Source organism: Neopsephotus bourkii, unplaced genomic scaffold, assembly GCF_033783945.1.
Source record: "Neopsephotus bourkii isolate Nb327-2 ecotype Australia unplaced genomic scaffold, CSIRO-AGI_Nbou_v1 NB_998, whole genome shotgun sequence".
NCBI classification, from domain to species: Eukaryota; Metazoa; Chordata; class Aves; order Psittaciformes; family Psittacidae; genus Neopsephotus; species Neopsephotus bourkii.
Window position 1 is genome coordinate 1,531,269 of NW_026901490.1, and position 13,405 is coordinate 1,544,673.

The 13,405-nt window shown below is 41.7% G+C and overlaps 1 protein-coding gene across 1 annotated transcript in view; it reads right to left on the reverse strand.

The window, feature by feature from the left end:
- The window catches only part of LOC133215761 (ras and Rab interactor 3-like), a 163,988-nt gene extending 153,002 nt beyond the window's left edge, over positions 1-10,986 (reverse strand). Inside the window, exons 1-2 of the mRNA XM_061359992.1 lie at positions 10,075-10,986; positions 7,545-7,655 (exon numbers count right to left, since the gene is read on the reverse strand). Of these exons, the coding sequence (XP_061215976.1) occupies positions 7,545-7,655; positions 10,075-10,231 (268 nt within the window). The 5' untranslated portion in view covers positions 10,232-10,986. The remainder of the gene's footprint in view (positions 1-7,544; positions 7,656-10,074) is intronic.
- Between the last annotated feature and the right edge of the window lie 2,419 nt (positions 10,987-13,405).

The following is a 13,405-nucleotide window of genomic DNA, read 5'->3' on the forward strand; positions in this document are numbered from 1 at the left end:
GCAGCTTTACACACAAAAAGGTCTATCTGCATGGTCATACTAGTGAATAACAGATCTAAACACACACATCCCACATTAAAGTCAGCAATACCATGGAGACCTGCATGCCCAAGTCTCATTAACTTTGATTTTGAAATCTTTGATTCAGGATTTCAGGTATGTCCAAAGTAAAATGTAATTCATTGAGTTTCCATACCAGATCACAGCAAAACTCAGGTTGGATGGAAACTCAGAAAGTCATATGAGTATAAACTTCTGGTCAAACACTGTCTTTGGAGGAGCCTAGGTCAAGACTCAAGTACCTGGATTCGGTTCTTTGAACTGGTGGTGTTCAGCCTGGAGAAGAGGAGGCTCAGGGGAGACCTTATCACTCTCTACAACTACCTGAATGGAGGTTGCAGTGAGGATGTAGGGTGGTCACTTCTCCCAAGTAATAAGTAATAGGACAAGAAGAAATGGCCTCAAGTTGTGCCAGAGGAGATTTAGACTGTATATTAGGAAAAATTTCTTCACAGAGACGGTGATCAGGAATTGGAACAGGCTGCCCAGGGAAGTGGTGGAATCACAATCCCTGGAAATGTTCAAAAACTGTGCAGATGAGGTTCTCAGTGATATGGTTTAGTGGTGTTCTTGGCAAACCTGGGTAATGGCTGGACTTGGTGATTTTGAATGTCTTTTCCAGCCTGGTTGATTCTATGACTCTACCACATATTTCCTTTTTGACCTCAAGTCACTAATTCACACAGCTGCTGTCTCCCTGACTTGTCTGCAGTCACAGAAAAAGAAATGTTGTACTGTTAGTAGATTAACATTTGAGAAATGCTTAGGTAATAGGGTTTGAAATATAGGCAATCAGGCACCTAAATACTGGAGCTGGGCTAATACGGGAAACTAGCACTCCAGAGCATTCCACCTGAGTGTTTTGCTCCATTCAGAGAAAGTAACTGTTTCCGCAGATGTTAAATTCAGTTCTGAGGCTGCTACATTTTAGAAATTCTGATTATTGTTTCAAGCCTGCTTCTTGGTTTCACAGCAAAGACTTGGCTCGTGTAACTCCTTATCCACTGTGTTCTTCAACTGGACCAAAACAGACTGTAAATAAATTTGAGTCATATGAAATACAGATTATATCAAGCAACATTTTGTTAAGTTTAAAATTATACAGGAATATATTAAACAGGATTTTTGTTTCCTTTGCCCTGTTGACTACATCTCTATATCACATTTTAGTCAGGCACTTATTTACTGTGTGTTAAACTACTTCCTGCAAACTTGGTATCCAGACCTGGGGAAATGGATAAATTACCCTGGAGTTCATTTTCTGTTCTCAGTTCTTCAGGGGATGACACTGGCATGTTGAGCCTAAGCAGAGAGAGACGTTTGTCTCATTTCTTTCTACTATTTTAGATGCCAGCATTCATACGCTGCTAGAAAGCAAACAACTCAGAGAGAAGGTTATGTTTTAAATTCTATAAATTCTAGCTTCAGACAAAGCACATTTCCTAAATGGGTTATTAAAAAAACAAAACAAAACAAACAAAACAAAAAATTGGTGAAGAAAAAAAAAACCAAACCAAAAAAAAACAAAACAACGCATTTCCCAGTTATCTTCAATGACATCTATCTGCCAACTCTTTTAATACCCACATCAATAAGCCAGGCAAAGAGTGCCAGAAGTTCAAGCTAAATCTAGGTGAAAATTCTGTTCAGGAGACCTTGGGAGCCACACAAGTAATGCTTGCCATTGAAAGTTTGTCATTTGCCCCCAACTAATCCACTAGAAGTGGTTTCAAAGTGTCACACATCTGTCTCCCCCTGGAAACAGAAACCATCTAAGTGAGATCACAATCAGTAAAGTTTACCATGCAGCAGCATCTACAGATAAGACAAGAGCAAGTCCAGAGACACCAGTGCTGGGGGGACACACAGACAGGGATACAGAACACACATTGCTTTGGAACAACCACCCAAAACATTCCCCTCACAAGCATATGACAAGTGGCTGTGGAAATAAGGTACATGCTAGTTGGTTAACAAGTCTTTCCATTAAATAAATACATGCATCTGTGCATATGCAAAAACATGCCCTCTCACTGCACGCTGCACCTATGTATTAAAAAAAACTGGAAAGTTTTTTCTTAAACCTTTCCTTTTTTTCATTTCCTTTTAGGCCAACACAAGAATAGGATATTTAAGGCTGGTAAATTCCTAGTCTTTGAGGGAATAAGACATTAAAGAAACATGTTAAATCAAAATGTACACACTATCAATAAGTAAATCGTACAGCAACAGTTGCACATTTTATATCCATCAAGGCAAAGAGTAAATCTAACTAAAAGTCTAGTGAGGAATATTTGAAAATAATACACTTATTGTCTGTATTACCTCAATAAGACCATGGTCTTTCTGTGCTAGGTGCTGTACAAGTGCATAGAAAGAGAACCTGCAGGTCACACTGAGCTCACAAATTTAGACTGTTCCTAAAACAAAGGGCAACAGTAAAATTATTAATACCACCTTCTTAAAAGTGGGGGTGTAGAGCATTTATCCTTGCTACAAAATTGAAGTTTGATCTTGTGAGCACACTGTTTAGAAGAAATACACAGGATCACACTGTTTAAAAAGGATTTACATCGGCACAAAATGACATTACACCAGCAACAGAAGTATGTTTAAATTAACATTTATTACACAAAGTTTATGATCTTATATTTTGAGGTGTCTATAAGGATTAAAAAAAAAAAAAAGATACGTCAATGCAACATACTGAGAAAGAAGCATTTAACTAAGCACTGCATTTGTTAAATAACACTGATGGAAACCAATGCTTCCTATAGTATAGGATTCCTACAGTTCTTGTACAGACATACAAGAAATAGCTTTTTCTATCCTTTTGGAAAATAACTTTGAAGAGTTAGTCCCGATTTCCTTAGTCAGCAAGAACACCATCGATTTTTGTAGGAAAAGTAACAGGCTTTTGTGCTCTCCATGGTAGGTTAACAAAACTGTCCAAGGCTTTTGCAGTTTCTCTACAATGCATCACATCCTACACGGAGTCCCCAAGGTTGTAACTAACAGTTTAAAATATACACAAATTTAATGATTTCTGATCCTGACTCAGAACTCAGTTATACACATGCTGCTGGGAAACACACTTTATTTCACCATAGAGGACTGATGTTTTTTTTCTCTCGCTGCGAAACAAAGAGTTGCTACAATGTACCTTTTAATTCTAAAGTGAAAAGTTAGCATGGCTCAGAAAGAAATGCTAACCACTGCCCTTTCCCCAACCCACAATAGACCCTTACCCACCAATAACAATCAGCAAAGTACACTTGAACCAAATTTAAAGCTATTTAAAAAATCAATGTAGCTTATCAACTATCCATGGTTGACAAACCACTGGACAGAGAACTCCACCAACTCCTTCAGTCTCAAGGCAGGTCAATGACTAGTGCCAGAGGATTAACATAAATATATTCCAATACACTTCTAATTCACAACAAGTAGTTTAAATATTCTCTGCACTGCATTATTTCACAATATTTGCAACAGAAAGTATTCCAGATCAGTTGCTTTAACAGCCTAACACAACCCAGAATCACATGGTTAGGAACATCGCACCATCCAGTCACCCTAGCCTGTAATTGCTCTGGAAATGTTAGTCAGGAGGACATGGAGTCATGGGAACATTCTGAAACAAGAGGCGAGCCATTGGAGCAGAGAAGCTATAAATCAGACTTGCTGGGCAGATGGCACTGCAAGCTAGTGAGCTGGTGGCAGATGGAAGTGAGAGCTTGGATAAGGCAAAAAAATTGGTTGCAAGCTAATGAGATATGTTAGCAAGAGACAGCTACTCTCCCTTTCCGACTGCTCTGCTGTAAGTGAGGGTCAGATCAACCTCTCCTCCCACAGAAATTAACCCAGGAAAAGTATCAGACCCACAAAGAAAAGGTAGTCTGGTTTTCCTCAGAGGGACATCCACAGCAGACATCCAGAGAAATACTCAATGCAAAAGAAGCAGAAGATTCCAAATTCATAAATCCCAGGGTTTCATGAAATTTCTGAAGTCCAGAGCCTACTACATACAACCTGTGAGTCCTCCAGAACAGTATAAAGGCGTATCTTTTCATGGCAGAGGAGCTTCCAACAAAGGGGAAGTTTCAAGCCAGGAAGGATCTTTAACAGAAAAATGCTACACAACGTGTTAACTTGGTGAGGATTTTGTCAGTCCAAGCCTAGAACTGAGGTTGACTTGATGCTCGTAAATGTTCCACCACCTCCTGCAGCTGACCTACAGTTCCTTTTCTGCTGTTACAAGATAAATAGAAACTATAACTCCTTAGGTGTGCAGAATAGCTGATATCAAAAAAAAAACATGTAGCACCTCTTAAGATATGCATGATATCAGTCACTGTAACCTCCAAGTGTAGAAAACCTTTTTCCCCTGTTTTTTTATATATACACACACACACATATATCCTTTCCTTTGTCAGAGCCTCAGGGTTCTTTTTTAAAGCGGCACTGCAAAGTCTTCAAAGCTTTTTCTGTTCTGATACAGTGGCCCCAGAAGCATTAATAATGTTTCCAGAAGAACACAATACAAAATGATCTATTCTGTAAATGAGAATCTCAGACAATATAGGCTACATGAGCTTCTAGTACATAGAGCTTCCACAAGCTTTTAATATTACTTCTAGAAGCCTATGGAATTTTTTTCCCCAAAATATATGACCAACGGTAAGCCTTTCTTGCCACTGTCATGAACTGCAAGGATCTCACGGTTTCGCAAACTTCTGTAGCTGCAGTTATCCCTGACAACTGGGGATATTTTTTTATTTTGCATGTAAGTAAGAAAAGGGAGGTGAAGTGGTAAATTAACTTTGGTGAAAGCCTTTGGGAAAAGGGAAGTAAAGCTGCAGACTTGTGTGGGAAGCTAATAAAGAATGAGCACAGCAATAGCACTGCAATGACAGGATTAATAGGCTCTCAGTAAGAACTTGCATTTCCCAAGGTACTCAGAAGTTCTTGTATCCTAAACATACATAGGAAAACATCCACATAACGTAAGAAAACTGCTATATACTATATACACACCCATGCATTTGCAGGGCCCCTAGTGCTTAAGGAAGATACTGAATTACATAGGTAAGAATTAATACATCTCCAAGGCACCTACAGAGACCACTGTATTCATACAATATCTATACATATTAACTATCTGTTCTTAAGATGTAAAAGAAAGACCAGAAATAATCCAGCCATTTAAAGTGTTTGACAGCACATTCCTGAGGTTTTCAGTACATTGGGATAAGCATATGACTGAGAGCTTTCCAACTGAAAATCCACACTCACCAATTTTCTATGCTATCTTTATCAAGTTGCTTGACCTTTGCTGGGACTACTTTCTCCAGATGCAGTCATGGGGTTACACAAGCCATATTCCCATAGAGATGAACTATGCAACGTGCTTCTTTTTGATAGTTTCTGGGTCATTACAGGGTAAATCTCAACCTCTCACTACCAGATAATTGGTTAGGGAAGCAAACTTACTCTCACCCCCCAAAAACCCCAAATCTACAGAAGTTGTAACTGAGCAGTAACAATCATAGGTTTTCACAGACCCATTCCTGTTCAATAGACATCAATTTCAGACATTTCAGATGCTCCCTTTAGTTGCAGCTATCTTACATCTAGCCAATCTTGTAGCATCTAAGTCACTCCTTCAGCTGCACAAGATACACATAGATAAGCTTTACATAAGTATAGAGTAACAGGAAGCTACTGAAAAAAATGCTACAATTGCATCCTGTGGCACATTTGACTTATAAAATTGTCGTCTAACAGAAGAAACACCCTTAAAAACAAACGGTAATTCCAGCACTGTGAACGAGCATCATTAACTTAATGCAAGTCTCATTATATTTTTCTTAAGACCTCAGCATCCTGAGGAATATTTGGGCTACTCACGTCCACTGCTCGTGGTTACAGACAAAACTGCGCAACAACCTGAATTTCAGAACACATATAAAAATGATCCAACTGGATTTATTTCAACTGTTCAATTATTCTTACAATTCTATAGGAATAGAGGGAGGTAAGCTATTTGTTCTAAACATCTGGAAAAGTTAGCACTGCTCCTGGTATTCCAGTTTACACATAAGCATATATTTTCCCTTGGCAGTTTTATCAAATAATTGCTAAAAAGTTCTCATTCATCCTAAATGGAAATCCCTATCAAGAACTTTGATGGGCATATTTCTGATGAAGCTTCTACGATTCTGTGGCCTTTGTTGGCTTGTGCTGCAAAGTATGTGTTCAGAATGATCACACTGACGCATCCAATCATATTTTCTCTGCGTATGTGGAGAAAAATGAAAGAGGAGTGGGAAAGAATAGTGTTTTCTGACTATTAATCAAGAATAGTTATATGCTTCCAAAACACCATTTTTGTCTTCTTTCTTGTCTATGAACAGCTCCAACAGACAAATCAAGAGCATCATAAGATTACAGATGCAGACAGCAAGCTAACCCACAAAGTTCTTAAGAGAAGCACAGAGAAGCTCTTGATGATACAGTTAAAGCTTTTGGACCTACTTTGTGCAGTCATGTTCTGGCACTCCCCCAGAAACGCTTAAGCACACTAGTGATCCTCAGTCTATACAACAGGTATCTGAGAGGGGAGTACTGCTCTAAACTCTTCTAGTGCCTGGGGCGATCAGTATCCCAGAACTCATGCTGTCATTGTTTGCAAGATGGTACAGACTCTGCTGTCATCAAAAGTTGATCAAAAAGTCACATTAAAAAAAAAAATTATCTGAACTTTAAATTATTTGGCTAGTCCCACTGGCAAAGCATCTCATCTCCCACACACCGTAAACCACAGAAAGGCATGAAGAGAGAGGAAATACACACTGGAAAGACAGATGGGAAAATGAAAGCATTATGGACTAACACTGATATTAAAATGCGTCATCTATCCCTGCCCTCAATCAATTACTATTGCCTGGGCAGGATAGGTATCCTGAAGTAAAATGGATTCCAATGTTTACATATTAGTTACCTCATCATTCCCCCTCCATACAATATAAATTTCTACTCTCAATACATAGTTTATCATTAAACTAGCAAAATATGCTTAAATGTATAACGGCAATGAACACAAATTCCTGTGCTGAGATGGCATCTCAAATACTGCATGTTCAACTATGCACTTTCAAGAAGAGTACACTCTCATTACCAGTGCAATATAAACAGCAATAAACATCTTTCTTGCAAAAGAAACAAAATTAGAAAAATAAAATAGTCAGCACAAGTCTCACTGACCCCAAAACATACTTGTATCCATACATTAATTTTTACCTTTGATAAAGTCATGGCATTATATAGCACAATAAATCTTAGTTATACACAGAACAGTCCTGCCTTTTTTTGAATTCTATACTTTCATGTTTACCTTAACAGATCTCCACAGCTGGGTCATGGCAGCACTACACAATACATTTCAAGAGCTTACATGACAACGCAAAGTCTTCCTGTCTTACCTGGTTCTGTACAGTTCTTTTCTTCATGTGTCCCATTAGGAGATGCCATCAACCTTCTATTCCTCCATATTTCTGACAAAACGCGTCTGTCTGCAGTAGTTGATTCTCGGCCTACATTAAACAGAAAGAGGTTATGCCCACTGTCACTAATTTTTTCCTGCATCATCTTAACTGGACTATGTGCTCCCACTAGCAAGGGCAGAGCATCCATATGTTAGTGCAGCAACATCAAAGTGCAACGGGGGCAAATGCTAACACACGTACGCAAGGTGCTCCTAGCTCCAAAGGGTGAAACTAGCTATGCAGGTGCAGTATCAGAGCTGTTATCATGTTCTGGTTATCAGAATACTTAGCTATGACCCACAACAGGAACACACTCTGGAGCAAGAAAATGCTGAAACCTGCACCTGTGGCACTCAACACGCAGCAGTTCCTATAGATGAAACGAGTCCTGCTATGCTGACATGAGCAACAGTCACACTTCCATTTAGTCATCTGCACTTGCACATATTAAATTACATTACCGATTTCTCAAAAAATAAAAATGAAGATGGACATGTTCCAGACACATTTTGGTTTATTCCGAGTTCTAGGGGCTGATCTTTTCCATGTTGGGTATACTTGATAATATCAGTCTCTGCATAAGTTGTCAAAGAAAACTGAAAATAAACGCCCTCAAGTCTTAAGAAATACAAACTTCTTTGGTAGTCAATGGAGCTTTTGCCTTAACTTGTATTCCAGAAGCATTCTCAGTGGAACTTGCTGAATAGAACACAGAAAGCACTTGTGATAATGCAGGCTATGCAATTATAATAATCAAAGGAAGAATAGAACCTCTTAATTAAATCACTTCCAACTCAACCTTATCCTTTTCAAATGAACATATTGTAGTAACAAAAATTCTTCCACAGCTGATCTTAATGTTTATATTCAATGCTTGTGCTAAGAGTGACTCTTAAAAATAAATAAATTTAAAAAAATCTAGCTTGGAAGTTAGCCTGACTGGAGTATTTGCTAAAATATTCCAAGCCACAATTATAAGAAACAGAGAGAACAGATGGTCAGTGTTTATGGATACAATATACTGTAAATTAGCCAGCTGAAAAAAAAAAAAAAAAAAAAAAAAAAAAAAACCAACTACCTGATGCAGCATACCATCAGAAATTAGGTTATGAGGGATTTAGCTGATAACCCAGAAGATTAAAAACTTTCATTAGTCATGACATTTCTCATGTAAACCTAGAGAAGTTCTGGAAAACTGTTATCTGCTACCAAAAAAAACCAAACCAAAACCAAACCCCTTCAAACTGCATAAACATAATCATGCCCCAAGCGCTTGGTTTCAAGAAACAGTAAGTTTATGAAAATAAATAGCTTGTGCATGAAGAAGGAAAAAAAAAATTAGAGGCACGGGCATGACAAACAGTTCTAAATAAAGCAAGCAACAGTATACTATAAAACCACAATTAAAAAGTTCTAAGATGAGCAATATGCTAATATGGTCTAACACACTGAGTTCTTATATGGATGGCTTGTTGCCATCCTAGATATAACTCAAACAACCCAGGCAACAATTTGAGCACAAGAGCTTGAGAAAGTATGACAAGTTACATCAGATTTTTCTTCCCTAAAGCACATATTTTAACCTCAGCTCTATTTTAAGCAGAAGACCTATCCTAATTCTGCTAAAAATGTTGACTTTTTTTTTTTTACATTAAATGTGGACATAGGATCTGGGCTTAGTTCGACTTTGTTCTCAAACCCTCAAGGACTGCTGGCAGCCCTACCTAGAGACCCATCCATGTGGTGTCCCAGCAACCTTAGAGCCTGTATTTGAGGGATGCAGGAAGAGGGCCTGAAGCTGCACACTTTGAGCCTAAACTGCGACAGCAGGCAGGAAAAACAATAACAACAATAAAAGAATGGCAATGATTTAGTCAGTTATAAATACATCAGTTTACCAACAAGGCATTTGCACAAAGGATGCAACAGACTTTCTTTATAAAACGTAAGATTAGCACTGTTCCTTGCCTAAAAATACCTAATTTTCTGTCAAATTCACACTGTAATCTGGGGAGGAGGGAAGAGGCATTAGAGAGAAAAGAGGGTGAAAAGAGGCAGTTGTAGCTGATGAAAGTTTACAACCTAAAAATGAAAATGAAAGGTGGCTTGAAGTTGCAGAGGGGACCACAACCGGCTGGAGAGGATTCAGTTCCGATACAGCGGTGAAACTACTTGAGCCCGCTCCCAGACACTCAGCTGCCCCGCGATTCCCCTCAGCTTCCACTCCCGAAGCCCCCGAGCGCCACGGCGGGCTCGGTAGCTCTCGGCCACCAGGCACTGCCTCTCGCCGCCGGGACCGCGGCCACGCACCTGCCCGGCACGGGGGTCTCTGCTGAGGAACCCGCGCTGCTCCCCGGCCTCTCCTGCCCGACCAGGGGGCTATTTCCACTGAGAAACTCAAAGTGGGAACAGCCACAGCCGCCTGTCCCTGCCAGGGTCCGCTGCTCCCGCCACCACAGCAACTCACCCAATCTAGAGAGCAGGCTGGACATGCACCAGGCGAAGAAGAGGATGGCGCAGATGAAGCCCAGCTGCTGCAGCAACATCTCCCGCCTCTTGCGAACTTTCCTCAGCATAAGCAGCATGGTCTTCGGGGGGGCGAGCGGCGTCTCGTCCAGCTCCATAGGAGCAAGCGCGGGCCCCGAGGGAGCGGCGAGCAGGTCGGTCTCAGAGCGGGGATCACTCTCGGCCGCTTCGTGCTGACGGCTCCATATCGGGCGGGCTGCAGCGCGGGGAGAAGCCGATGCCCGACGCCTCAGGTCGGCAGCAGTGAAGCAAAGGCAGGTGGCGGCGGGCGGGGGTGCGGGGGGGCGGCGGCGCCACAGCAGAGAGGGGGGAGGGCGAGGCGTCGTTCTCAAGGGCCGGGCTGAGCCCTGTGCCCCACGCGCGCCATGGCCGGCGGCGGAGGAAAGGGCGCGGCGGAGCCCTGCACTGCTGTTGCCGCCCCACCGCTTGTCGCGGGCTGCGAGTCAGCGCCGAGGGACAGCGGCATCCATGCGGCTCCCTGCCCGCCCGGCCAAGTATGAAGTTTATCGCTTTCCCTCCTCCCTCCCGCCGCCAGCCGCTGGTGGGCGTAACACCGCCGCCGCCGCGGCAGTAACCAGCCCCGAGGTACTCAGCTCGGCGCCGAGCGGCAGCTCAGCCCCGGAGGGCAGCCGTACCCCACAGCGCCCGGCCCGGCCCGGCCCCCTTCTCCCCGCCCCTCGTCCGCAACTTTCAGGGTGCTCCTCCGGCGCCCATGGCAACGCGCACGTACCCCGCCCCCACCGCTGGGGGAGCGGAATTAGCTGGCCAAATTAATTCTTTCCCCCAGACGGAATGGAAGTACCTGCTATCGGTGTCGCGTTTGACGCGGAGTGCCGGGTGCTGTGGCACTTGAGGTGCGTTGGAGCTCCGGGCGTCGCGGAGGGACGGGCCAGGTCGAGTGTCGGTGGCACCTGGGTTCTTCTACCTGCCCTTAAGAAATGGGTGTCAGGTGGACTTCCATGGCGGGGGGGAAACGGCACTGTCCTGGGCTCCACTGTAACGAACTTTTGGTGTGTAGAGCAGCAAGGGAATGACCGCTTTTGTTAAACAGTGGTTAGTTCTAGACTGTCCCAAACAGCTTTATTTTTATGTTTTAATCTAAAATTTATGTTAATTAAGTGAATACTGTTAGACAATGAGAATAGTTCTGGGGACTTCGCCAACAGCACTGGTTCTGTATTCCTTTCAGGTATCCAGAAATGCCATTTGTGTCAGGGAGCCTGTGTAGAGAAAACAAGTTTAACTCATCTGATTTTTTGATATAGCATTTGATTTACAATGAAAGGCCTTTCAGGCAATTTCCTCTGGATCTCCATCTTTATACTTAAGAGCATACAACACTTTGTACCTGGCATTGTTTATAATGGTATCGCAATTATAATACAAATATCCCAGTCTACAAAAGGAAATATTCAGAAATAAAAATACCACTAATCCTCAGTGTTATCCCATCTTTGTGCAAATATGGGGAGTTCGTTATGTTTCTGAATTATACCTGCTATAGTGAGATGTGGCAGCACAGTGCTCAGGGTGCTTTGGTATACACTGCGTGTGGAATTGCTCTAGGTTCATGCTGGAGGCTGCCGGGTTGTCCCAACTACAAAAGGGAGTACAAGTCTGGAGAACCAAAGAGAAGCAGTCGTGTTAACCTTGTTGCTTGCTTGCATGCACGTAGCTACGGGAATCTGTGTGCCTTAACTGTGCAAGCTCCAGGGGCATCTAGGCTCAGATGGGCCTTTGACATTCTGATTTAAGTTAAAGCAGGAAAATAACTGTGTGTTAGAATAATGGCACTAAGACATGCCCCGGTCTCCTCTCTTACTCTTTTTATAGCTGCTAAGAGAGGAAAAGTAACTCTGAAATCTCTTGCCTACTGCAAGAAAAAAAATGTACTTGAGAAGATTACAAGTCAGTTTATGTCCCTTTGTTTCTCTCTACAGCCATGTAGGAAATCTCACACACAGAATGATGGAAGCCATCCCAGACCAAAAGAACTTACAGGCTAATTAGATGCGGAGGCATGAGAGGCTGGATAAAAGCAGCTGAAGCTCTCTAGATCAGGACCATTATTTATAGCACATTTATATGAAATGTGTTTTTTCATTGAAGATCTTTAAGCTCCAGTGAAGTGGTTGGTTGGCTATGTCAGAGATGCCACTGCACGGTCAGATGTCATGCATACCATGTCAGTCTTCATAATGCCTGGGAGTTAATTCTTCATGTGACTTTTTATCACCTCTTCTCTGGGGCTACAGCCTCCCCTTCCACTCAGAGTGCAATGTGAAGATCCTTTTTCTGTGTTTAACAACAGTTGTGGTGCTGACATGACTGTAGTTACCTGTATGAAGAATTTATCTAGCAATTATGACACTAGGAGGGATTGCAGAGATTTGTTGGGGTTTTTTCAGTATCTACTTGCCATGTGTTTATCATCATCTTCTGATAAGTCTGATCAGGGCCATGGTTTTGGGGAGTTTTTCCTGGTGGTTGCATCTCTCCCAACAGCTGATGGAGGTTGCTTGTGATTTGTGTATTTACCACATTTATTCTCTTACTTGCTCTTCACATTGAAGACATTTTTAAAGCCATGGCATTCCTGATTTGAAGAGTTACTGATATTAAGATATGCAACACAAGTTTGTCTGGAACTGAGGTAAAATTGGGTCTGGAGATGAGGCTGTGAATCACAGATTTTCCATATTGGTGTTTATAAGTTGTTTGCACAGAGACAGTGGAATTGAAGCATTGTTAACAGGTCCAGAGGTTCACATATGAGAGATTTTCATTAATTCTTTCAGATCCTATGAACATCACATGGATCAAACCAAAGCACGTGGTTATTTGCAGGAATGCAAGTATAATATTGCCTTTTTTTTTTTTTTGACATACTTTTTTTGCTTTTTTGGGCTGTTCAAACGTTACCTGTTTTAGAGGTAACAGTGACTATAGAAACCCTGGAGCCATCCCTGTGAGGAACTGAAAGCCAGAAAATAAAACCAAAAAAGTGAAGAGCTCTTTTGTGAATCCCTTACACAGAAGAAATCTGCTACCTGTGAAAGCAGTTCTCAGATTGTGTCTCTTCCCCTGTGTAATGAGGCACAAATGAGGCAGATCAAAGTTCAAAGAGCACTAATCTCCTAATCATACAAGCTTCCGAGGAGCATTTTTGATCATGCTGGTGATCACAGGGTAGCCTCAAAATTGTTTTTAAATACTAAATTTCCAGAACAGAATTCAAAAACGCTTTTATTTAGGTATTTCCTGTGAATGTG